Source organism: Hypanus sabinus, chromosome 12 (genome assembly GCF_030144855.1).
Source record: "Hypanus sabinus isolate sHypSab1 chromosome 12, sHypSab1.hap1, whole genome shotgun sequence".
Lineage (NCBI taxonomy): Eukaryota > Metazoa > Chordata > Chondrichthyes > Myliobatiformes > Dasyatidae > Hypanus > Hypanus sabinus.
This window is the reverse complement of record NC_082717.1, coordinates 2,720,868-2,748,519: the sequence shown is the minus strand read 5'-3', so window position 1 is coordinate 2,748,519 and position 27,652 is coordinate 2,720,868. Positions and strand designations below refer to the sequence as shown.

At 45.5% G+C, this 27,652-nt stretch overlaps 1 protein-coding gene across 5 annotated transcripts in view; it reads left to right on the top strand.

Moving 5' to 3' along the window:
- Positions 1–27,652, top strand: part of ptk2ba (protein tyrosine kinase 2 beta, a) — a 247,775-nt gene that overhangs the window by 68,129 nt on the left and 151,994 nt on the right. For all 5 annotated transcript variants that reach the window (XM_059985434.1, XM_059985435.1, XM_059985437.1 and 2 more), the window contains exons 3-7: positions 11,739–11,917; positions 13,489–13,576; positions 14,919–14,998; positions 20,941–21,003; positions 23,402–23,456. In XM_059985434.1, the coding sequence (XP_059841417.1) occupies positions 11,739–11,917; positions 13,489–13,576; positions 14,919–14,998; positions 20,941–21,003; positions 23,402–23,456 (465 nt within the window). The remainder of the gene's footprint in view (positions 1–11,738; positions 11,918–13,488; positions 13,577–14,918; positions 14,999–20,940; positions 21,004–23,401; positions 23,457–27,652) is intronic.

Here is a 27,652-nt window from a genome sequence, read left to right as displayed (position 1 = left end):
CAGCCCATAGACACTCTTTCCCATCACCATCTCCCCCTCCCACAGCCCACAGACACTCTTTCCCATCACCATCTCCCCCAGCCACTGTATCCCCTCCCACAGCCCACAGACACCCACCCCCATCACTTACAGTTTCCACCCTGTGAACCTTAGTCATTGTATGTAATGTTGGCCTCTTTGCCATTGGGATCCATTTCATTTGACATGTAGTGAAGAGATCTGTATCAGGGTGTTGGGTGGGACTGATCTGTGCATACTGGAATAATAAATGCATTGGTTTAGTATTGTCACATGTACAGAGATACCGTGAGAAGTTTGTCTTGCCAATTGTTCATACTGATCAAATCATTAAACAGTGCATTGAGGTAGAACAATGAAAAACATACCACCAGATTCAAGGGCTTGAGCTGTTATGGTCTGAACTCAAAGACTTGAGATGTATTGTCTAAACTCAAGGAATATTAGCCCATAAGATATGAGTTGAGGTAGGCCATTTACCCATCATGTCTGCTCTGATATTTCATCATGACTGATCCAATTTTCCTCTCAGTCCCAATCTCCTGCCTTCTTCCCATATCCCTTCACGCCTTGACCAATCAAGAATCTATCAACCTCTTCCTTAAAGATACATGAAGACTTGACTTCCACAGCTCCTTGCAGCAAAAATTCCACAGATTCACTATACTTTGGCTGAAGAAATCCCTCCTCATCTCTGATCTAAAAGGACACTCCTCTACTCGCAGGCTGTATCCTCTGTTCTTAGACTCTCTCATCAAAGGAAACATGCTCTCCACATCCATTCTATCAAGGCCTTTCACCATTCGATAGTTTTCAATGAGGTCACCCCTCATTCTTTTGAATTCTAGTGAATACAGGCCCAGAGCCATCAAACACTTTTCAATGGCAAACCATCCAATCCTGGAATCGTTTTTCTGAGCCTCTTTTCAACCCTCTTCAGTTTCAGTACTTTCTTTCTAAGATAAGGGGCCCAAACCTGCTCACAATACTCCAAGTGAGGCCTCATCAATGCTTTATAAAGTTTCAACATTACACACTTGCATTTATATTCCAGTCCTGTTGAAATGAATGCTAACATCCCATTTGCCTTCCTCGTCACAGCTCAACCTGCAATTTAGCCTTCAGGGAACCCTGCACAAGGACTCCCAATTCCCTTTGCACATCAGTTTTTTGTATTTCCTTTATATTTAGAAAACAGTCGACCCTTTCATTTCATCTACTAAGTGCATGACCATCCAATTCCTGACACTGTCTTCCATCACTATTTCTTTGCTTATTCTCCTAATCTGTCTATGTCCTTTTGTAACCTGTCTACTTCTTCAAAGCTACCTGCCCCACCAGCTTTCTTCATATCCTCTGCACACTGTGACAAAGGCATGAATTCCATCATCCAGATCATTGACATATAACACAAAAACAATCGGTGCCAATACAGACCCTGTGGAACACCAGTAGTCGATCAGAAAAGGCTCTCTTTATTCTCACTCTTTGCTTTCTGCCAATCAGCCACTGCTTTATCCATGCTAGGATCTTTACTGTAATGCCATGGACTTGTAGCTTGTTAAACAGCTTCATGTGTGGCATCTTGTCAAAGGCCTTCTGAAAATTCATGTAAATGACATCCATGTACATCAACATCTTCTTCGACTATACTGCTTGTCATTTCTTCAAATAATTCTAACTGATCAGTCAGGCAAAATTTTCCCTTGAGGAAGCCATGTTGATTATGGCCTATTTTATTATGTGCTCCCTAGATCTCATACTTAATAATCAACTTCAACATCTTCCCAACCGCTGAGATCAGAAAAACTGACCTTTAGTTTCTCTCCTTCTACCTCTCTCCCTACTTGGAGGATGGAAAGACATTTGTAATTTTCCAGTCTTCTGGAACCGTTTAAAAACCTCATGTTGCTTGAAAGGTCATTAATAATGCCCACACAATCACTTCAGTCACCTCTTTCAGAACCCTGGGGTGTACACTATCTGGTCCAGGTGACTTATCTACTGTACCTTCAGACCTTTCAGTTTCCCAAGAACCTTCTCCCTTGTAATGGCAACTTGACATGCTTCTGACCCCTGACATTCTTGAACTCCCAGCATACTGCTAGTGCCTTCCACAGTGAAGACTCATGCAAAATAACTTATTCACTTCAATCGCCATTTTCATGTCCGCCCCCCGCCCCCCCATTACTGTGTCTCCTGCATCATTTTCCAGTGGTCTGATATCCATTCTCACCTCTCTTTTTCAACATGTATATGAAAATATTATTGATAGCCTCTTTAATATTATTGGCTACCTTGCTTTCATGTTCCATTTTCATCTTCTTAATGACTTATTTATTTGTCTTCTGTTGGTTTTTAAAAGCTTCCCAATCCTCTAACTTCCCACTAATTTTTGCTCTGTTATGTGCCCTCTCTTTGGCTTTTATGTTGGTTTTGACTTGTCTTGTTAGCAACGGTTGTGCCATCTTTTCTTTAGAATACTTCTTTTCGATGTATATTTTCTGTGCCTTCCAAATTGCTTCCAGAAATTCCAGCCACTGCTGCTCTTCCGACATCCCTGCCAATGTTCTTTTCCAATAAGTTCTGGCCAAATCATCTATCATGATTCTAATTCCCTTTACTTCTCTGTAGTAAAGCTATATTTGATCTTAGCTTCTCCTTCTCAAATTTGCGGGTGAATTTGATCATATTATGATTAATTCCCCTAAGGGTTCTTTTACTTTAAGCTCTCTAATCAATTTTGCTTCTTTGCACAACATCGTCCAGAACTGCGGAACCCCTAGCGGGTTTAACCACGAGCTGCTCTAAAAAGCCATCTCATAGGCACACTAGAAATTCATCATCAACTTGATTTTCCTAGTTATGTTGAAGTCCCCCATAACTATTGGCATGCATTTTCTATCTCCCATTGTATTTATAGACCACATCCTTACAATTGTTTGGAGGTCTGTAGAGAACTCTCATCAGGGTCTTTTTACCCTTGAAGTTCCTTATCTCTTTTTACAAATTCAACAGCTTCTGACCCTATGTCATCTCTTTCTAATGATTTGATTTCATTTTTTACCAACAAAGCAATGCTGCCCTCTCTGCATTGCTGCCTGTCCTTTCGATACAATGTGTATCCTTGGACTTTGAGGTCCCAGCTATAATCTTTCAGCCATGATTCAGAGAAACCTATGACATCATACCTGCCAATCGGTAACTGTGCTGCAAGTTCAACTACCTTATTGCATATACTGCGCACATTCAGATACAACACCTTCAGTCCTGTATTCACCCTTTCCGATTTTGTTGCACCATGCTCAACTTTTTAATTCCTGACTTTGTCTGAGGTCTTACCAACATCTGTCTCCACAACCTCTCCACTAACTGTTCTGGCACTCTGGTTCCCGTCCCACGGCAACTCTAGTTTCAACCCCACTGTACAGCATTAACAAACCTTCCCGCTGGGATCATCACGTACAAACACGCTGGAGGAACTCAGCAGGTCGAGCAGCATCCATTGAAACGAGCAGTCAACGTTTCGGGCCAAGACCCTTCGTCAGGACTTTGTGTTTACTTCCCGCTGGGATATTAGTCCCCCTCCAGTTCAGGTGCAAACTGTCCCTTCTGTATGGGTTCCACCTTCCCTGAAAGAGAGCCCAGTGATCCAAAATTCTTACTCCCTCACTCCTGCACGAACTCCTTAGCCACATGTTAAACTGTATCATCTTCCTAGTTCTGGCCTCACTCGCACGTGGCACAGGTAGCAATCCTGAGATCACAACCCTGGAGGTCCTGCCCTTGAACTTAGCACATAACTCCCTGACCTCTCTCTGCAGAACTTTGTCACCCTTCCTACCCATGTCATTGGTACCTAGGTGGACCATGACTTCTGGCTGTTTACCCTCCCACTTAAGAATGCTGAGGACTGGATCCAAAATATCCGGATCCTTGCACCTGGGAGGCAACATACTGTCTGGGAATCTCATTTTTGGCCACAGAACCTCCTGTCCATTCCCCTAACTGTTAAATGCCCTATCGCCACATTGTGCCTCTTCTCCCCTACTTTCCTTCTGAATCATAGAGACAGACTCAGTGCCAGAGACCAGACCACTAAAACATACCTGTGTTAGGCCAATACCCACCCCAACAGTATCTAAAGTAATACACCTGTTTTTGAGGGCATGGCCACACTGGCTCCTTACCCTCTTACCCCTACCTACCTGTTACCCAGTTTCCTGTGTCCTTGGATATAACTGCCTCTATATATGTCCTGTCTATCACCCTCTCTGCCTCCTGAATGATCCGGATTTCATCCAGTTCCAGCTCCGACTCCTTAACGCAGATTGTTAGAAGCTGCGTCTGGATGCACTTCTCGCAGTTGTTATCATCTGGGACACTGAAGGTCTCCCTGCCTCCCACATCCCACAAAAGGAGCATTCAACTATCCTGCCCGGCATCTCTACTGTCCTAGCTGAGCAGCTATTAAGGAAAAAAATTGAGCTTTTCTTTGCTTTGCTTTCTCTGAGTGAAGTTTTTCTTCGCTGAAGCCTCAAATAGCTGAAGCCTTAAGATCACCGCTCTGACTATGGCCATTCCAACGATGGCCACGCACTGGCCCCTGCCTGCCTTTAAATGATGGGCATCTTCTACAAAACCAAGTACTCGCTGAGATATCCATGACTTGCTTCCACTTACTACACTGGCTAGAGTGATGGACGCAGAGTCCAGGTCTGCCTGCCTGGCGGTGGTGCCCTCACTAATGGAGAGCATATATTCAACTGCTGAGGGTGAGGGTCAGTCCCTGGGGCACTGACCCTCATGCGATACATACATTCAGTGACCACTTCATTAGATGCCTCGTATACCTCCTGTACCTAACAAAATGGCCTCTGAGAGTATGTCCGTGGTCTTCTGCTGCTGTAACCCAACCACTTCAAGGCTTGACGTGTTGTGCTTTTCCACACACCACTGTTGTACTACGTGGTTATCTGAGTTACTGTTGCCTTCCTCTCAGCTTGAACCAGTCTTGCCATTCTCCTTTGACCCAGGTTGATGTGATTCTATAATGGTTATCATTCCATTACAGACTTGTTGAGCATGTCCACTAGAAAATGGATCTCTGGGTTCTATATGGTGACATTTTTGTACTTTGATAATAAATTTGCTTTGAACTTCAATTGCAAGGCATTTTTGCCCACAGAACTGCCGCTTATTGGAGGTATTTTCTTTTGTTTTTGTTTGTCCTTCTCCGTAAACCCTAGAGACTGTTGTGTGTGAAAATCCCAGGAGATCGGCAGTTTCTGAGATACTCAAACCACCCCGCCTGGCACCAACAATCATTCCACGGTCAAGGTTATTTAGCAACAAATGTCTGGATGCTTTTATGCATCGAGTAACACCCACTTGATTGGCTGATTAGATATTTACATTAACGAGCAGGTATACCTGATAAAGTGGTCACTGAGTGTAGAAGCAGAATTAGACCATTTGGCCCATTGAGTCTGTTACACTATTTCATCATGGCTGATTTATATTACCTCTCAACCTTATTCTTGGCCTTTACGCCCATCCGTGGCAATGAATTCCACAGATTCAGCACCCTCTGGTGAAAGAAGTTCCTCCTCATCTCTATTTTGAAGGGGCACCCTTCTCTTCTGAGGCAGTACCCTCCCATCAACCTGTACAGCCACTTTTGGTGAGCCATGTGCCTGGATCCCAAGATCCTTCTGCTCATAAACTCTATTAGGATTCCTGCCATTAACTGTGTACTCTGCCCTTAGGTCAATCTTATGGTCTTACAGAAAGCATATAGCACACTTACATTCTCCTAGAAACTTGAAACTGCTGTGTTTTCCACTGCTAATCCCTGGATGAGGACTGGTTTGTGTTCCCTCGACTTTCCCTTTCTCCCAAAGACAGCCATCGTTTCCTCGATCTTACTGATGCTGAGTGTGGCTGTTGTTGCAACCCTACTCAACTAGCTGATTTATCTCGCTCCTGTACACCGCCTCATCGGCATCTCAGCTTCTGCCAACAGTTTGATATATCACTACTGATAACAATGGTTGTGTCATCAGCCAGTGATGTGAAAGCTGATTATGATTCTGGTTCAGGTTCATTCATTAGGACATCGAGTTCAAAAATCAGGAAGTTATGTGGCAGCTTTATAGAACTCTGGAGCATTGTATTCTGTTCTCGCTGCTCCCTTGTAGGAAGGATGTGGAGGCTTTGGAGAGAATGCAGAGGAAGTTTACCAGATGTCACGACTGCTTCTCTTGTCAGACTGCATCTTTCTCAGCACTTGTTCACTTCCACCTATCTCCTCACAGCTTTTCACGTCATTCCCAGTCTCTCTCTCTCTCGCTCACCTGTCTAACCCCCTCACCTGGATCCACTCATTATTTCCCACTTCTTGCCTCACCACTTCCCCTTACTTACACTACCCCTTCCTCCCACCTCTCTATACCGGCTATCTCCCCTCCTTCTTTTAGTCCAGATGAAGGCTCTCGAGCTGAACATTGTCCATTTCCCTCCACAGGCGCTGCCTGACCCACTCAGCTCTTCAATGAAGTGGTGTGACGAAATAATCGGCATGCAGAACAAAGATTTTCACTGGAGCTCCGTATATGTGGCAGTAATATATCAGTTCACAGATTCAGATCACTGATCAGATGTACATCAATATATACCATGGTGTACTGTGGTATTCAGGTGTGGTTAGAGCAGGGGCTCCCTAATTTTATTATGCCATGAACCACGAAGCAGGGGATCCGTGGACCCCCAGCTGGGAACCACTGGCTGAAATCAATCACTTTACAGTAACGATGATCACTGATCGGTGATTGATTTCTGCTGCTCTCTCTAAGCAGTTTGTATGTTGTCAAGGTGATCACGTGGGTTTCCTTCAGGTGCTCCAGTTTCCTCTCACTTTGCAAAGATGTATAGTCAGAGAACCTCGGGCATGCTTTGTTGGTAACAGAAGCATGGTGACATTTGCAGGCGACCCCCAGCACATCCTCGGACTGGACTGGTCATTGACATAAACAATGCAGTTCACTGTGTGTTTCAGTGTGCACATACATGTGTTCGTCTGCGGCTGCACTAAAGTGAAATGAGGAACTGCTGTGGGCTTGTTTTTGCAGAAACCTGGTTCTAGGACACTATCAATCTACAGACCAGCACATTCCGGGACTTGCGCTATATTGTTTTAGTGACTGCACATTTTCTGCTATCGTTGCTATATGCACTACACGTGATACGTGACTGTTGATACTGCGTTTTGCTATCACAGTGATATGTACTGTATGTGATGTGTGTGGTGTGTGACTGTCTATATGTGGTGTGTGACTGTCTGTATGTGGTGTGTGACTGTCTATATGCCATGTGTGACTGTCTGTACTGTATGTGGTGTGTGACTGTCTATATGCGGTGTGTGACTGTATGTGGTGTGTGACTGTCTATATGCCGTGTGTGACTGTCTGTACTGTATGTGGTGTGTGACTGTCTATATGCCGTGTGTGACTGTCTGTACTGTATGTGGTGTGTGACGATGCTGCATTTTGCTATCACAGTGATATGTACTATATGTGATGTGTGTGGTGTGTGACTGTCTGTATGCGGTGTGTGACTGTCTGTCTGGTGTGTGACTGTCTGTGGTGTGTGACTGTCTATACTGTATGTGGTGTGTGACTGTCTATATGCGGTGTGTGACTGTTGATACTGTGTTTTGCTATCACAGTGACATATACTATATGTGATGTGTGTGGTGTGTGACTGTATGCGGTGTGTGACTGTATGCGGTGTGTGACTGTATGCGGTGTGTGACTGTATGCGGTGTGTGACTGTATGCGGTGTGTGACTGTATACGGTGTGTGACTGTCTATATGCGGTGTGTGACTGTCTATATGCGGTGTGTGACTGTCTTTATGTGGTGTGTGACTGTCTATGTGGTGTGACTGTCTTTATGCGGTGTATGACTGTCTATGTGATGTGTGACTGTCTATGTGGTGTGTGACTGTCTATGTGATGTGTGACTGTCTATGTGGTGTGTGACTGTCTATGTGGTGTGTGACTGTCTATGTGATGTGTGACTGTCTATGTGGTGTGTGACTGTCTATGTGATGTGTGACTGTCTATGTGGTGTGTGACTGTCTATGTGGTGTGTGACTGTCTATGTGGTGTGTGACTGTCTATGTGGTGTGTGACTGTCTATGTGGTGTGTGACTGTCTATGCGGTGTGTGACTGTCTATATGCGGTGTGTGACTGTCTTTATGCGGTGTGTGACTGTCTTTATGCGGTGTGTGCCTGTCTATGTGGTGTGTGACTGTCTTTATGCGGTGTGTGACTGTCTATGTGGTGTGTGACTGTCTATGTGGTGTGTGACTGTCTATGTGGTGTGTGACTGTCTATGTGGTGTGTGATTGTCTATGCGGTGTGTGATTGTCTATGCGGTGTGTGATTGTCTATGCGGTGTGTGACTGTCTATATGCGGTGTGTGACTGTCTATATGCGGTGTGTGACTGTCTCTATGCGGTGTGTGACTGTCTCTATGCGGTGTGTGACTGTCTCTATGCGGTGTGTGACTGTCTATGTGGTGTGTGACTGTCTATGTGGTGTGTGACTGTCTATGTGGTGTGTGACTGTCTATGTGATGTGTGACTGTCTATGTGGTGTGTGACTGTCTATGTGGTGTGTGACTGTCTATGTTGTGTGAGACTGTCTATGCGGTGTGTGACTGTCTTTGTGGTGTGTGACTGTCTCTATGCGGTGTGTGACTGTCTCTATGCGGTGTGTGACTGTCTATATGTGGTGTGTGACTGTCTTTATGCGGTGTGTGACTGTCTATGTGGTGTGTGACTGTCTATATGGTGTGTGACTGTCTATATGTGGTGTGTGACTGTCTATATGCGGTGTGTGACTGTCTATGTGGTGTGTGACTGTCTATGTGGTGTGTGACTGTCTATGTGGTGTGTGACTGTCTATGTGGTGTGTGACTGTCTATATGCGGTGTGTGACTGTCTATACTGTATGTGGTGTGTGACTGTTGATACTGCATTTTGCTATCACAGTGATATGTACTATATGTGATGTGTGTGGTGTGTGACTGTCTATATGCAGTGTGTGACTGTCTTTATGCGGTGTGTGACTGTCTTTATGCGGTGTGTGACTGTCTTTATGCGGTGTGTGACTGTCTATGTGGTGTGTGACTGTCTATGTGGTGTGTGACTGTCTATGTGGTGTGTGACTGTCTATGTGGTGTGTGATTGTCTATGTGGTGTGTGACTGTCTATGTGGTGTGTGACTGTCTATGTGGTGTGTGACTGTCTATGTGGTGTGTGATTGTCTATGTTGTGTGTGACTGTCTATATGCGGTGTGTGACTGTCTTTATGCGGTGTGTGACTGTCTATGTGGTGTGTGACTGTCTATGTGGTGTGTGACTGTCTATGTAGTGTGTGACTGTCTATATGCGGTGTGTGACTGTCTATATGCAGTGTGTGACTGTCTCTATGCGGTGTGTGACTGTCTCTATGCGGTGTGTGACTGTCTATATGTGGTGTGTGACTGTCTTTATGCGGTGTGTGACTGTCTATGTGGTGTGTGACTGTCTATATGGTGTGTGACTGTCTATATGTGGTGTGTGACTGTCTATATGCGGTGTGTGACTGTCTATGTGGTGTGTGACTGTCTATGTGGTGTGTGACTGTCTATGTGGTGTGTGACTGTCTATGTGGTGTGTGACTGTCTATATGCGGTGTGTGACTGTCTATACTGTATGTGGTGTGTGACTGTTGATACTGCATTTTGCTATCACAGTGATATGTACTATATGTGATGTGTGTGGTGTGTGACTGTCTATATGCAGTGTGTGACTGTCTTTATGCGGTGTGTGACTGTCTTTATGCGGTGTGTGACTGTCTTTATGCGGTGTGTGACTGTCTATGTGGTGTGTGACTGTCTATGTGGTGTGTGACTGTCTATGTGGTGTGTGACTGTCTATGTGGTGTGTGATTGTCTATGTGGTGTGTGACTGTCTATGTGGTGTGTGACTGTCTATGTGGTGTGTGACTGTCTATGTGGTGTGTGATTGTCTATGTTGTGTGTGACTGTCTATATGCGGTGTGTGACTGTCTTTATGCGGTGTGTGACTGTCTATGTGGTGTGTGACTGTCTATGTGGTGTGTGACTGTCTATGTAGTGTGTGACTGTCTATATGCGGTGTGTGACTGTCTATATGCAGTGTGTGACTGTCTATATGCGGTGTGTGACTGTCTATATGCGGTGTGTGACTGTCTATATGCGGTGTGTGACTGTCTTTATGCGGTGTGTGACTGTCTATGTGGTGTGTGACTGTCTATGTGGTGTGTGACTGTCTATGTGGTGTGTGACTGTCTATGTGGTGTGTGACTGTCTATGTGGTGTGTGATTGTCTATGTTGTGTGTGACTGTCTATATGCGGTGTGTGACTGTCTATGCGGTGTATGACTGTCTATATGCGGTGTGTGACTGTCTATATGCGGTGTGTGACTGTCTATACTGTATGTGGTGTGTAACTGTCTATATGCGGTGTGTGACTGTATGCGGTGTGTGACTGTCTGTATGCGGTGTGTGACTGTCTGTGGTGTGTGACTGTCTATACTGTATGCGGTGTGTGACTGTCTGTGGTGTGTGACTGTCTATACTGTATGTGGTGTGTGACTGTCTGTGGTGTGTGACTGTCTATACTGTATGTGGTGTGTGACTGTTGATGTTGCGTTTTGCTATCACAGTGATATGTACTATATGTGATGTGTGTGGTGTGTGACTGTCTATATGTGGTGTGTGACTGTCTATACTGTACGTGGTGTGTGACTGCATTTTGCACCTTGGACAAAGGAAGACTCTTTCAGTCAGCTGTTTTTGAATAAAGAGCATAGACCATTACAGCACAGGAACAGGCCATTCAGCCCACAATATTCTGCTAAATAGCAAATCAAAAAGACCAAAACACAAATCTCTCTTACTTACACAATGTCCTTATCCCTCCATCCTCTACATCCACATGCCTATCCAAATGTCTCTTAAAAGCCTCTAATATATTTGCCACCATTCAAGCACTGCACTTCAGGCATCCATCACTGTCTGAGTTAAAAAACTTACCCCTCGCATTCCCCTTAAACCTGCCGCCCCTCACCTACAATGCACGTTCTCTGGTATTAGACATCTCTACCCTGGGAAACAGATGCTGTCTGTCCACTCTAGCTATCTTGTAAACCTCCATCAGCTCTCCTCTCAGCCTCCTATACACCACAGAAAATAAACCATTTGTTCAGCCTCCCATGATAGGACATGCCTTCTAAACCATGCAGCGTCCTGCTGAACCTCTCCTGCGCCCTCGGTAAAGCTTTGACACCCTTTCTGTAGCAGGGCGACTCAACCAGTAATAAATGCAATACTCCAGATGTGGCCTGGCCAGAGTTTTATAACTTCCTGGCTTTTGAACTGTATTCACTTCGATATTAAATAACTACTAAACTGAAATGTGAACTTGAACTTATTAATTATCTTCCTTTATTTCTCTACGCACAGTGAAATGAGGCGTTTGCATTAACAACCAGTGCAACCTAAGGATGTGCAAGTGTTGCCACACGTTCCGATGCCAACGTGTCACACCTACCACGTTCAGCAGAACTACAGCAGCAACAACTCAACAGCTACTTCACTAACAAATCTCCCTGTCCCCTTGTCTCACAGGAGGTCATTAACACTGTATTGGACAGTGGCAGAGTGGGACCCAGCATTATCTTTCATAGCTGCTATGGACTCAGGCTGAAGCACTTGAAATCTGATGAGGTCTACTGGCTACACCCTGACCTCACTGTTGAGGAGGTACAGACCAAGTACGAAAGCCTGCACCCTGAAGCTGAATGGAGGTATTCCAACCCACTCCACTCTGATCCACCCTCCAGATGAGAGGTGACCTGATAGAGGAGTATGAGATGATGAGTGGCATTGATCGTGTGGATAGTCAGAGGCTTTTCCCCAGGGCTGAAATGGCTAGCACGAGAGGGCATAGTTTTAAGGTGCTTGGAAGCAGGTATAGACGAGATGTCAGGGGTAAGTTTTTTACGCAGAGAGTGATGAGTGCATGGAAAGGGCTGCCAGTGACTGTGGTGGAGGCGGATACAATAGGTACTTTTAAGAGAATCCTGGATAGTATATGGAGCTTAGAAAAGTAGAGGGCTACGGGTAACACTAGGTAATTTCTAAACTAAGTGTATGTTCAGCACAGCATTGTGGGCAGAAGGGCCTGTACTGTGCTGTAGGTTTTCTATGTTTCTAAAATCAACAGTCCGAGACCAGCTCAGGTTTGTATTTTAAGCAGAATTTCCTGGGGCCAACCATTTTAATTTCTATTCGCATTCCTGTTCCATCATGCCGGCCCATGGCCTCCTGGACTGCCATGATGAGGCCACTGTCAGAGTGCAGGAGCAGCACCTCCTATTTCGTCAAGGTGGCATTCAACCTGAAAGCATGAATGTCAATTTCTCTTTCTGGTAATATTCCCCTCCTCCTTCCCTCTACTTCTATTCTCTACTCTGGCCTCTTACCTCTTCTCTTCACCTGCCTATCACCTGCCCCTTGTTCCCCTCCCTTTTTCCCATGGACCAGTTTGCTCTCCTATCAGGTGTCTTCTTCTCCACCTTTTTATATTTCCCACCCACCTGACTTCACCTGTTCTCTTCCCTCCACCCTCCACCTGTCCTTTTCATTCTGGCATCTTCCATCTTCCTTTCCAGTCAGTCTGATGCAGGGTCTCCATCCAAAACATCCTCTGTCTATTCCTCTCCATAGATGCTGCCTGACCTGCTGAGTTCCTCCAGCATTTTGTGTGTGTTGCTCTGGATTTCCAGCATCTGCAGAATCTCTGGTGTTCAGATTTGACTTCCTTTTACTGAGGCATCTTCTGATCAGTTGATTATACACTCTCAAAATTAAACAAATTCACTTGATCTCCATTCCTGGCTCAGCTGGTTGGGTGAAGAGACCAATCAGATTCACCACCCGCTGGCTAAAGAAATTCCTGCTCATCTCTATTCTAAATGGACGCCCCTGTGAGGCTGTGTTCTCTGGTCTTAGGCTCCCCCACTATAGAAAGCATCCTTTCCACATTCACACTGTCGAGGCCTTTCAACATTCAATACTTTTAATCAGATCTGCTCTTCTTTCTTCTGGACTCCAGCAAGTGCAGGCCCAGGGGCATCAGGTGCTCCTCATGTAAACCCTTTCATTTCTGTGATCTTTCTTGTGAAGCTCCTCTGGATCCTCTCTAATGCCAGCACATCTTTGCTTATATAGGGGGCCTAAAACTGCTTGCAGTTTTATGGGTAAAGTAAATTTTATTGGTACTGGTAAAGGTAGTGGCAGGTAAGCAAACAGTATGACATTGAAATGATAAAACAATTTATTCTTTGTTGAGTCACCCTTTTGAAACTTCTAACAGGTATGACCTGCGGATTCGATTCCTACCCAAAGATTTCACGGAGAGTTTTAAACAAGACAGAACAACGCTGCTGTGTTACTATCAGCAGGTACGTGACTGCAGGATTTTATGCGATCGTCACTTTTACACCATATAAACCACAAGCCTTTGCTTCACAGTCCCACGTGTTTGCTAAATGCCTGTAGACAGATGCATAGTGGAGAGTATACTGACTGTTTGCATCATGACTCCAGAAATGCACAGGCTGGGACTATTTTCCCTGGAATGCAGGAGACCGGTGGATGAGCCTATCAAGGTCTTTGATATGAGGGGGGCATAATTTTAATGTGATTGGAGGGAGGTACAGGGGCAATGTCAGATGGAAGATCTCCACACAGCGTGTGGTGGAGTCTGGGGCAGTGGTAGAGGAAGATGTTAGGGACATTTAAGACTCTAAAATAAGCACATGGATGATAGAAATATGAGGAGCTATGTAGGAGGGAAGCATTAGGTTGATCATGGAGTAGGTTAAAAGGTTAGCACAACATTATGGGCTGAACCGGCCTGTAATGTGCACTACTGTTCAGAGTTCTTAATCTGGGGGGCCAGAAATAAAGCCCACCGCTGCTGGGATTCAGAAATAAAACCCACAGCTGCTGGGATTCAGAAATAAAACCCACAGCTGCTGGGATTCAGAAATAAAGCCCACAGCTGCTGGGATTCAGAAATAAAGCCCACAGCTGCTGGGATTCAGAAATAAAGCCCACAGCTGCTGGGATTCAGAAATAAAGCCCACAAGACAGAGGAGTATTTTAGACCGTTCAGCCCTTTCTGTCTGCTGTAGAGCATTCTCCATCATGCTGGTTTATTTTCCCTCTGAACTCCACCCTTCTGCCTGCTCCCATAATCTTAGACCCCCGACCAATCAAGAACCTATCTACATCTGTTATAAATATATCCATTTACCTGGCCTTCACAGCCATCTGTGACAATGAATTCCACAGATTCACCACCCTCTGGTTAAAGAAATTCCTTCTCATCTCTGTTTTAAATGGACAACTCTATTCTGAGGCTGTGCCCTCTGTTCCTCAACTGCTCCACTACAGGAAATCACTAATCAATATTCAAAAGCTTTCAATGAGATCCTCTCTCTTTCTTCTTAAATCCAGTGAGAACGGACCCAGAGCCATCAAACGCTCCTCACACATTAACTCTTTCATTCCTGGAAACATTCTCTTGAACCTCCTCTGGACTCTCCCCTGGCAGAAGTTAACCAACCCCACAGCTGTGCCGAGGAAGGGGTTGACATTCGAGGGGCCAGGGCAGCGACCCTCTGGCTGAAACTGGCAAAGACAGCTCTGGTTTACTCCTGGAACCTGCTGTTCTCCAGTGAAGGCCGGGAGAGCCGGGCGGTCAGATGCACGGGCTAACAGCTTTCCATCTCCTCCCAGGTCCGCAGCGACTACATGCAGGAAGTCTCGGGGCGGGTGGACCACGACGTTGCCTTGAAGCTCGGCTGCCTGGAGATAAGGTAATCATCACACCGGACGGGAGGCAACTAGCTGTACAAAACTCATCACTTTACAAAAGTGGCCCTTCTGTCTCAGTTCTATCAGCTGTTGGTGAGGCCGCACTGGAGGACAGTGTAGAGTTTTGGAAAGATAACCGTGGAGAAGGTTAGAATGTTGCTGCGACTAGAGGGCCTGTGTTTTAGGGAGAGGATGGCTGGGCTGTGTCTTTATTCAGAATCGGGTTTATTATCACTGATATACTGCAGATCATGAAGTTTGTTGTTCTGCAGCAGCACTACAGTTTATTCCTTCGAACCGTAGGAGATTGAGAGGTCACCTCATACAAATGTTTGAAATTATAAGAGGCAGAGATGAAGCGGACAGTAACAGTCTTTTATCCAGGGTAGGGGAGTTCGGATGGTGGAGTGGAGTTACATCTCTCCCAACGGAAGTGTAAGACACTCCTTCCCTCCTCCAGCCTGCGGGTCACCTGCTTAGCACCCACCTCCCAATCAGGGCCACGAGAAGCCAGTACGATGGTGGTATGAGCAACTAGTGCACATCACGAGTCCTGGTTATATGATCACTGACGCCAGGCAGACAGTCTCTGAGAAGTATTGAGCGTGGCTAGGGTCATCCATCTTGTAAAGAGGAAAGACAAACTTACCTCTGACATCTGCTGAAAGTTTCCACCAATCACCTTAAAGTGATGCCCTCCTGTTTTTACCCTGGGAAATAGGCTCTGAAACCTATGGAAGTGTTTCTTAAATGGTATTATTGTACCTGCCTCAACCACGTGTTCTGGCAGCTCTTTCCATGTGCTCACCACTCTTCACATGAAATACTTAGCCCTCAGGTCACTTTTAAATCTCTCCCTCTCACCTCAACTTTTGTCCCCTAGTCTTGAGCTCCCCTCATTCATTCATTACGTGCGACATAGGTGATCAAGGTCTTTCCATGACCATGGTCGTCCTTGGCAAATTTTCTGTGGTAGTGGTTTGCCATTGCACAGAGTGTTGTGTCCATGGAAAGCCCTGCCAGGGGTGGTGCAGAGGGAGATGCATTTAGGACATTTAAGAGACAATTAGTCAAGAATGTTTAATTCAAGACTGAAGATTGCTTAATGTCATTTCCAGTACACACGATGAAAGGAGAATGAAATCATTGTTAAGACCATGAGACTATCAGACGTAGGAGCAGAATTAGGCCATCTGGCCCATCCAGTCTCCTCTGCCATTTAATCATGGCTGATCCTTTTTTTTATTCTCCTCAACTCCAGTTCCCAACCTTCACTCCGTGACCTTTGATGCCATGTCCAATCAACCTCTGCCTTAAATACACCCAAAGACCCGGCCTCCTCAGCTGGATGTAGCAACAAATTCCACAAATTCACCACCCTTTGGCTAAAGAAATTTCTCCGCATCTCTGTTTTGAAAAGGCGCCCCTCTATCCTGAGGCTGTGCCCTCTTGTCCTACACTCCCCCACCATGGGAAACATCCTTTCCACATCTACTCTTTCTCGGCCTTTGAACATTCAAAAGGTTTCAATGAGATCCCCCCTCATCCTTCAGAATTCCAGTGAGTGTAGACCCAGAGCCATCAAATGTTCCTTGTATGATAACCCGTTCATTCCTAGAATCATCCTTGTGAACCTCCTCTGGACCCTCTACAATGCCAGCACATCTTTTCTAAGATGAGGGGCCCAAAACTGTTCACAATGCTCAAGGTGAGGCCTCACCACTGCCTTGTAAAACCTCAGCATCACATCCTTGCTCTTGTATTCTAGACCTCTTGAAATGACATGGCATTTGCTTTCCTCACCACCAATTCAATCTGCAATCCCTCTGCATATCAGATTTCTGGATTTTCTTCCCATTTAGAAAATAGTCTGCACATTTATTTCCACTACCGAATTGCATTTTCCAACATTGCATTTCATTTGCCAATTTTGCCCATTTTCCTAATCTGTCTAAGTCCTTCTGCACCCGACCGGTTTCCTCAACACTACCTGCCCCTCCACCAATCTTCATATCGGCTGTAAACTTGGCAACAACACCATCTATTCCATCATCTAAATCATTTAAATACAGCATAAAAAGAAGTGGTCCTAACACCGACCCCTGCAGAACACCACTAGTCACTGGCAGCCAATCAGAAAAGGATCCTTTTATTCCCACTCGCTGCCTCCCACCAATCAGCCAATGCTCTAACCATGTTAGTAACTTTCCTGTAATACCATGGGCACTTAACTTGGTAAGCAGCCTCATGTGTGGCACCTTGTCAAAAGCCTTCCGAAAGTCCAAATATACAACATCCACTGCATCCCCTTTTATCTATCCCACTCATAATCTCCTTAAAGAATTCCAACAGATTTGTCAAACAGGATTTTCCCTGAAGGAAACCATGCTGACTTTGTACTATCTTGTCCTGTGTCACCAAGTGCTCCATCACCTCATCCTTAACAATTGATTCCAACATCTGCTCAGCCACTGAGGTTATTAAGCTAACTGGTCTATAATTTCCTTTTTGCTGCCTTCCTTCATTTTCAAAGAGTGGAGTAACATGTGCAATTTTCCAGTCCTCTGGCACCATGCCAGGGTCCAATGATTTCTGAAAGATCAATTCTAATACCATCACTTTCAGCTCTAACGCTACCTCTTTCAGAACCCTAGGGTGCAGTTCCTCTGGTCCAGGTGACTTGTGTACCTTTAGATCTTTCAGCTTTTTGAGCACCTTCTCTCTTGTAATAGTAACTGCACCCACTTCTCTTCCTTCACACACTACAACATCAGGCACACTGATCGTGTCTTCCACAGTGAAAACTGATGCAAAATACTCATTTAGTTCATCTGCCATCTCCTTATCTGCCATTATTACTTCTCCAGCTTCATTTTCTAGTAGTCCTATATCCTCTCTCATTTCTCTTTTATTGTTAACATACTTAAAAAAACTTTTACTATCTACTTTGATATTATTTGCTAGCTTGCTTTCATATTTCATCTTTTCCCTTCTGATGATTTTTTAGTTGCTCTCTGTAGGTTTTTAAAAACTTCCCAAGCCTCCATCTTCCCACTAGATTTTGCTTTGTTGTATGCCCTTTCTTTTGCTTTTACAATAGCTTTGACTTCCCTTGTTAGCCACGGTTGTACTATTTTACCATTTGAGTATTTCTTCATCTTTGGAATACACGTGTCCTGCACCTTCCTCATTTTTCCCTGAAATGCATGCCATTTCTGCTCTGCTGACGTGCCTGCTAAGAGTTTCTTCCAATTTACTTTGGCCAACTCCTCTCTCATACCACTGTAATTTCCTTCACTCCACTGAAATGCTGCTACATCAAACTTTACTTTACCCCTATCAAATTTCAAGTTGAACTCAATCATATTGTGATCACTGGTTCCAGAGGGTTCTTTTACATTAAACTCCCTAATTGCCTCCAGTTCATTACATAACACCCGATCCAATATAGCTGATCCTCTAGTAGGCTCAACGCCAAACTGCTCTAAAAAGCCATCTCTTTGGCATTCAACAAACTCACTGTCTTGAGGTTCATTACCAATCTGATTTTCCCAGTCGACCTGCATGTTAAAAATCTCCCATGACTATCATAATATTGCCCTCTGACTGGCCTTTTCTATTTCCTGTTGTAACCTGTGGTCCACATCCCAGCCACTGTTGGGAGGCCTGTATATAACTGCCATCAAAGTCCTTTTGCCCTTGCAGTTTCTTAACTCAACCCACAAGGATTCAACATTTTTCAATCCTGTCACATATTTCTAGTGATTTGATGCCATTCTTTAATAGTGGAGCTACACCACCCCCTCTGCCTACCTTCCTATCCCTCTGATATAACATGTAATCTTGACATTCATTTCCCAACTACAACTATCCTTCAGCCACGGTTCAATGATGGCTACTACTTCATACCTGGCAACCTGTAATAGTGCAACAAGATCATCCGCCTTATTTCTTATACTACACACATTTAGATATAGCACACTTTGAGTACTGTATTTACTATCCTTTCTGATTCTACATCCCTAATGATTTGATACTCAGCCTGTTGGCTGCAACTAAGACCTATCACCTGCCTGCCCTTTCTGACAGTCTGACTGCACGCTGTCTTTACTTTTTTTCATCCGTCCTATCCTGAGGCTTTTCACTCCGGTTCCCACCCCCTGCAAAGTTAGTTTAAACCCTCGCCAACAGCTCTCACAAACCTGCCCACGAGAATATTGGCCCCCCATTGGGTTCAGGTGCAACCCGTCACTTTTGAACAGGTCACACCTCCCCCAGAAGAGATCCCAATGATCCAAGAACCTGAAGCCCTGCCCCCTGCACCAGCTTCTCAGCCACACATTTATCTGCCAATTCATCCTGTTTCTACCCCCACTGGTGCATGGCACAGGCAGCAATCCAGAAGTTACTCTCCGGGAGGACCTGCTTCTCAGCTTTCGACCTATCTCTTGCTGATGCAGTACAAAAAAACACCAAGATAAAGAACATCATAAAGTTCAAAGTTTTTTTTATTGTCACCGTTTACTATATACAATATTGAGATTCGTCTCCTTACAGAAAGCCTCAAAACAAAGAAACCAAATAGAGCCTGTTTATAAAAAATTGTCAAATACCTGAAGTGCAAAAAAAAACTTGTGCAAACTATTAAAGTAAGCAAATAACGTTCAGAACTGAAGATCACAAAAACGTATCCATAGCCATGAATCAGAATTAGAATCAGGTTGCTTATCACTGGCATGTGTCCTGAAATTAGTCATGAAACCAGTCACAGCCAGTCCAAGCCAGTCCAGGAGCCTGTTAGTTGCAGGCCACAGCTTAGGTTCCGCGCAGAGACAATAAATATAAATACGGTTTATCAGATAGCTTATGTACAGAGATTGATCGTTTGTCCGTAAAGTGATACTAGGCACAAGAGTGTCTCTATACAAGGTGACTGGTAAAGTAGTGGTGGGTTAATGGATGGAGGTGTAACTGCTTTTGAGTCAGGTGGTCCTGGAGCAGATGCTACCTAGCTCCTCTCTGATGGGAGTGGGACAAACAGCCCATGAGTGGGGTGGGTGTGATCCTTTATCATGTGACTGGCCCTTTTCCTGGCACCTTTCTGTATCTACGTCCTTGATGGCAGGTAAGCTGGTGCTGGTGATGTGCTGTGCGGATTTAACTGCCCGATGTAGGGTCTTCCTGTCCATTGCAGTGCAGTTTTTATATCAAGAGGTGATGCAGCTTGTTAGACTGCTCTGCTATTGAAATACAGTCAATTAAATAACTAACTGAAATGAGCCTTTTGAGAAGCAACGCACACAAAATGTAGGAGGAACTCAGCTCATCAAGCAGCATCTATGGGAATGAAATAAAGTTAACATTTTGGGCTGAGATCCTTCTTCAGGACTGGAAAGGAAGGGGAAGACACCAGAAGAAGGAGGCGGGGAGGAGGAGGAGGACAAGCTAGAGGGTGATAGGTGACGCCAGGAGGATGGGGAGGGGGAGGAAGCAGGAAGCTAGGAAGTGACAGGTGTAAAAGGTAAAGGACCAGAGAAGAAGGAATCTGATAGGAGAGGAGATTGGATCATGGGAGAAAGGAAAGGAGCAGGGTCACCAGGGAGAGGTGACAGTCAGGTGACTGGAAAAGGTAAGAAGCCAGGGTGTGGAATAGAAAATGAGGGAAAGGGGAGGGGGAGAATATTACAAGAAAGAGAAATTGGTGTTCATGGCATCAGGTTAGAGGCTACCTAGACAGACTATGAGGTGAGGCTCCTCCACCCTGAGAGTGGCCTCATTATTGCAGAAGAGGAGGCCATAAACCAACATGTCAGAACAGGAATGGGGATTGGAATTAAAATCATTGGCCACTGGGAAATTCTGTTTTTTGCAGATTAAGCAGAGATTGCTGAGATGTGTTTTTGTGAGTGAGTGACCCTTCCATATTTTCTCTTCTTGCTGCCAGACGGTTTTATAAGGACCTGCCCCCCAAGGCTCTGGAGAAAAAGTCCAACTTTGAGCTGCTGGAGTAAGTATTCTGAGTTTTGGATTGACGTGTGAATGGTGTCAGAGAAAGTTGTGGACAATCTGATGGCATGGAACATCTCCCCACTTCCCATCACCTCTGTGCTGATGAACTCCAAAATCACCTGACCTGGGTGCCCGATGCATCCTGACCTTTGGCTGAAATCCTTTGTCCGCTTGAGTTTTCTGAGTTCAAGATTAAGTTCAATTTATTGTTGTTCAACTGTACACATGTATAGCACTAAGTGAAACAATGTTCCTGCGGATCAAGGTGCACACACGGTACATAAAGCTCACACACAGCACATGAAGTAATATTACCTGAAACCCCCTGGTTTCCTTGGCTGCATAAGTCTAGGGAGGACTCTCTCCAGTCCCACCACACCCGTGAGGTTGAGACGGCTCTCCCATCCCAAACCCCGGTTTGTGCGGATGCTGTGTAATTTGCTACCCAAGAAATAACAGACAGTACACTGGATATTATTAAAGGAATTATATTTATGAAACTTAACTAAAGAGTTAGGAAAGAAAAACAAAAAGAACAGGGCCCATTGTGCAGAAGTTGGAGCTCAACATTTCACCGTATCCTCAACTGATCTCGGTCCCTGGCTTCGTTGGATCCTGGTCCCCCTCTGGGTTGAATCCTATGACCTGTTCTCTCTAGTGTCTTCTGTCTTCATCTCCCTCCGACCAAAAGCCTCAGGCCCAACCTTGGCGTTTTGAAAAACCTCCCCTCAGTTCTGCCATCCTAATTGGATGGCACACATTCCTCATCATCCCTTACCTTCAACAATAACCCAAACAGGCTGAGAATGCGGCAAGCTGAAAACAAGCTGCTGCTCTTGCAGAACTGATAAATGAAATACCTACGGCATAACAGTTAAGATGTGAACCAGGCATTACATTCTTCCCCCATCACAAATTGTCATGTCCTCATGACTTGCAAGTAATTTGTTATCCCATCATTAATAACACTGTTGTCAAAGGAACTTCGTGATGTCAGGGCCTGCAATTCACTTGTAAGTGGTAATGACATATCTCACTAGGTGGATAGTATTAACACTCTATTCCCCTGATGCTACATAGATCAGCTTATCTAGGGGGTCTCCTGACTCTTTGAGAACTCCTTCTCCCATCATCTACATCTTCAGTTTCAGACACTCATTAGATATATGGTGAGGTCTCCCCTGGTCTATCAATTGAGCCTTCTGGCAAGTCAGATCCCACGGGCACTCATCCTCATCCCCAGTTACTTTAGAGCCCAGCTCCCCCCACCGCCCCATGGTCCAACTGCAAGCAATCAGGGCCTGGGACTGGGCGCCTTCACTATTCGATCCATTCTTAACTGATTCACCTCCGCAATTTGAATGGCCCCTCTACGCTGCAAGGGATTCTTTGAAAGTGAAGATAATGTTGGTTTGTACCTCTTCACCGTATCTTGGGGCTCAACGTCTCAAGGCTTTACGCACTCAAGGGAAAGGCTTTGGGAGTAAACCCTGAGGGAAAAATCCAGTGCTGGAGTCCCCAAGGCCTCAAAGTCGATTTCAACTCTGACTGGCAACTTCTGTGACACCGCTGGTGCCAAACTGTATTGGTCTCTGTTGCTCCTTTAGGCTCATCAGTTGCATGGCGAGGGGGAGCCTGCTCTCCATATTGTACTGCCCTGGCTTGCGTTTACAACGTAGACAGCTAGGGCACAACATCCATGGTCAACCGTGACCAATGGAGGGACTCCAATCTCAGTACCTGCCACCACAGATCAGTCCAGAACATCAACCCCGCTGCGTCTTCCTGCCCCTCACTCTCCACCGCCTACACACCTGTACATCTTCAGTACATCGCAGCAGTTTGTGTTTCTCTGAGTCTTGTCTCATTAACCCCAAACACAAGAGACACTGGAAACCCAGAGCATTACACAAAGTGCTGGAGGAACTCAGCAGGTCAGGCAGCATCGATGAAAGTGAATAAACATGGGAGGCCCTGTGGATGGCGGAAATCCAGAGCAACCATACAAAATGATGGAGAAACAACTCCTGTAGGCACTAGCAGTTGTGGAGTATTGGTGTTGATCCTGCTACTGGCATTACGTTCTATGTTTCGGTGATGCTTTGGGCTGAGTCCACTTCTCTGTGCAGCATCTTACATTCCTCAATACCACTTATTACCACAGCAGCCTGTGTGTGGGCCAGATACTCTCAGCAGTGCAGGCTGCTCACTGCTACCTTTTCCTTCCTCGCTGTCTGCTGGGGAGGTCAGTTGCAGTTCAAAGCATTAGTCTTAACACTGGTTTGGTGACATCTCACCCATAGTTTGTTGTTGATTCTCTGTCACTTGCCTGAGGCAGCAATTATTTAATGACTTCAAACATGTTCTCTGATGTGCACTTGCCTTTTGTTTAACAGGAAGGATGTCGGTCTCGACTTGTTCTTCCCCAAGCAGTTACAAGACAGCATGAAGGTAAGAGATCACTTTGTGATCGAAACCACGACCAGGCAGATTTCTCATTCTAGCATCTTTCCTTTTGGTACATTTGGTTTCAGTATGCTCAATCAGATCAAGATTGGTTACTGTCATTTCCAGAACACGAGTGTAACGAAAAATGAAATAATCGTTACTCCGGATCTGATGCAGCACAAAAAAATACAAAAAGATAAAGAACACAATAAAAGTAAAAACACAATGAATATAAACACATGAGCTAGCTTCTGTACGCAGATCGATGGTACGTCCATAAAGTGTCTACATAAGGTGTCTCTGACAGGAAATGAAGGTTGGGGTGTGGAGGAGTGGGTCAGTGGGTGGAGCTGTGGATCAGCCTCACTGCTCGGGGAAAGTACCTGTTCCTGAGTCTGCCTTATTATCACTGACATATCATGAGATCATAAAACTCTCCCACAATAGGAATTGAATTGAACTGACTTTATTTCTTACATCCTTCACATACATGAAGAGTAAAAATCTTTACATTTCATCTCTATCTAAATGAGCAATGTGCAATCATGGTAACTTATAATAAATAGAACAGTCAAGGTAACATAGAGGACACTCAGATCAGCGTGAGTTAATCAGTCTGATGGCCTGGTGGAAGAAGCTGTCCCGGAGCCTGTTGGTCCTGGCTTTTATGCTGTGGTACCGTTTCCCGGATGGTAGCAGCCAGAATAGATTGTGGTTGGGATGACTCTGGTCTCCAATGATCCCCTCCACAAACATCCTCTCCACATCTGCTCTATCAAGGCCTTTCAATATTCAATAGGTTTCAATGATAGCCCTCCTCATTCTTCTAAATTCCAGTGAGTACAGGCCCAGGCCCTGAGAATCCTTTCTATCCGGGAATTATTTTTGCAAAACTTCTTTGAATCCTCTCCAATGTCAGCACGTCCATGCAAAACTGCTCACAATACTCCAAGTGAGGCCTCATCAGTGCCTTACAAAACCTCAGCATTACATCCTTGTTTTTATATTCTAGTCCTCTGGAAATGAAAGCTGACATTGCATTTGCCTTCCTCACCACCAACTCAAACTGCAGACGAACCTTTAGGGAATCCTGCACCAGGCCTCCGGTGTCTCTTTGCACCTCAGAATTTTGTACTTTCTCTCCATTTAGAAAATAGTCCACGCTTTTATATCGTCTACCAAAGTGTGTGCACCAACATCGCATGCCCACAACTCACTAACCCTAAACAGACACTGGAGCGCCCAAAGAAAAGCCATATGGTGACAGGAGAACGTAGAAACTCTTTACAGACAGCAACGGGAATTGAACCTGGCTAAAGTGTTATGCTAATTGCTACACTACTGTACTGCCTGCAGTTTAGAATGGACAGCTGGACCAAGGGCCTACTCTGTGCTGTATGCCTGTGACTCTGATGTGAGGGGACAGGTTTATCTGGTCCTCCTGCCCTGCCAATCCGTTGGTAAGGCCATGTCAGTGGCAGAGTGTGGAGTTATACCTTGCTGATGTGGAGAGCCACAGGGTTATACTTTATGAAACAGATCCTTCAGCCTATCTGCTCCCTGCTGACCGGTGTGACCCCTCCAAGCCAGTCCCACTTGCCAGCGTTTTGTCCATAACATTCTAAACCTTTCCTAGCCACGAGCCTGTCCATCTGTCTTTTAAATGTTAGAAACATAGAAAACCTACAGCACAATACAGACCCTTCACCCCAACAATACTGTGTCAAACGTACTTACTTTAGAAATTACCTAGGGTTACCCATAGACCTAAGCTCCATGTACCTGTCCAGGAGTCTCTTAAAAGACCCTATCGTATCTGCCTCCACCACCGTTTCCGGTAGCCCATTCCACGCACTCACCACTCTCTGCATTAAAAAAAACTTACCCCTGACATCTTCTCTGTACCTGCTTCTAAGCACCTTTAAACTATGCCCTCTTGTGCTAGCCATTTCAGCCCTGGGAAAAAAGCCTCTGACTGTTGTTAATGAACTTGCCTCAACCATTTCGTGTGGAGCTCATTCCATACACTGACCACCCTCTGGTGAAAAGTTTCCCTTCTCAGGTTCCTATTAAATCTCTCCCCTCACCATAAACCTGTGCCCTCAGCTTCTTGATTCGCCAACCCTGGGGAAATGACTGTACACATTCACACTCTTATAAATTTTCCATAAAGTTCCTATTCATATTCTCTTACTTATCACGTGGTCATCGAAACATACAGTGAAATGCGTCGTTCGCTTAACAACCAACACAATCTCCGTCCTGAAGTATGTCGACAACCTAAGGATGTGCTGGGGACAGCCAGCCAGTGTTGCCCCACACTCTGGAGCCAACATAGCATGTCCACTCCTTTAACAATGCGATCTTTGATGACTATACAGTCCTATCCTGGACCCACAAGATCTATTGCAGGTGGGATATGTATTTGTGGTAGTGGTGGCAACCATGGCTGCATTTCTCCTGGCTCTCTTCTGCTGTCTTCTGGTTGTTCTTTCCATCTCCAGAATATGAACCCCATCCCTACACAGCTGTCGCAAGTGTCACGGTCAGCAGCAACATCCTCCAGGTCCTCAGGTCAGATATTGCACTTCCTCAAAGCATTCTTCATCTGATCCTTATAGCGCTTCTTCGGCCCTCCAGCTGAGCGTCGATCGTGATGTAGCTTGGCTGTATGACACTCTGCAGGGCAGCCGACATTGGGGCATCCTTATCACATACCCCAGCCACTGCAACTGATACTGGGTGATCATGGCCTCAATATTTCTGCAGTTGGTATTTACGAGTATTTCAGCGTGAGGCACCCGCTCATGCCAAGTAATTCCCAGGATGCGCTGAAGGCAGCTTATGTGGAAGCGCTCCAAGGACTTGATGTGATGCCTGTAGGTTACCCAAGCTTCACAGCCATAAAGGAGGGTGGTGACACAGACCGCTTGGTGTACGGTGACCTTTGTGGAGGGACGAAGGCTCCTGTTCTGAAAGACTCTTCACCGAAGTCTCCCAAAGGCAGCTGATGCCTGTTTAATGCGGCTCTGGATGTCGTTGTCAATGCCACTATCCTCAGAGAGAATGCTGCCCAGATATTTGAAAGATGGCACCGCTGATAGCTTTTCATCACCAACAGTGAAAGCAGATAGGGTGGGTGGGACACTAGTACTCCACTGGCAAACCACTTCTGTCTTGGGGGTATTGACGGTCAGCCCCATCGTGCTGTACGCTCTCACCACCACAGCAAGGACAGTCTGAAGATCCTCCGGAGATTGGGCCACAAGAGCACAGTCGTCTGCATTCTGCAGCTCCAGGATCCGCTTTCTACGGAGTTTGGTGATTGCGTGGAGCCTCTTGATGTCAAAGGGGTTGCCATCTAATCTGACGTCCACTGCCACACCGCTGCTATCTTCAATCTCATTGTGGAGAAGCTTGGTAACACACAAGAGGAAGATGTTAAAGAACACTGGCGCTAGCACACACCCCTGCCTCACCCTTGTGTGTACCAGGAAGGGTTCCGACTCTTGTCCTCCCAAGGTCACCCGAGCAGTCATCCCATCACGGAACTGGCGGATGATGTTAACAAATTTATTGGGACAGCCAAACCTGAGGAGGACATCCCATAAGAGCTCTCTTTGCACAGTGTTGAATGCTTTGGAGAGGTCGACAAAGGCCATAACCAGGTCTTGATGTTGCTCCCGGCACTTTTCCTGAAGCTGCCGGGCTGTGAAGATCATGTCGATCGTGCTCCTGTTCTTCCCAAATCCACACTGCGATTCAGGCAGCATTGACTCGGTGATGTTGCTGATGAGCCTCTGAAGCATCACCTTAGCCAGGACTTTTCCAGCAACAGAAAGGAGTGAGATGCCCCGACTATTGCTGCAGATGGCCTTGTCACCCTTGTTCTTATAAATGACAATGATGTTTGCATTTCTCCATTGCTGTGGGACGTTCTCATCAGTCCAGGCCTTGGTGATGTACTGGTGGAGGGTGTGCATACAAATGTACCCTCCGTTCTTCAGTAACTCGGCAGGGATATTGTCAGTGCCGGGGACTTGTTGTTCTTGAGGGAATGGATGCTGATAGAACCTCCTGGAAGGTTGTTGGTAGACTGAGGTCATGGATGGTGGGGTCTGCGTGAAAACCCTAATTAAACAGAGTGTTAAAATGCTCAGCCCACCTCAGCAGAATGGTATTCTGATTCTTCAGAAGTG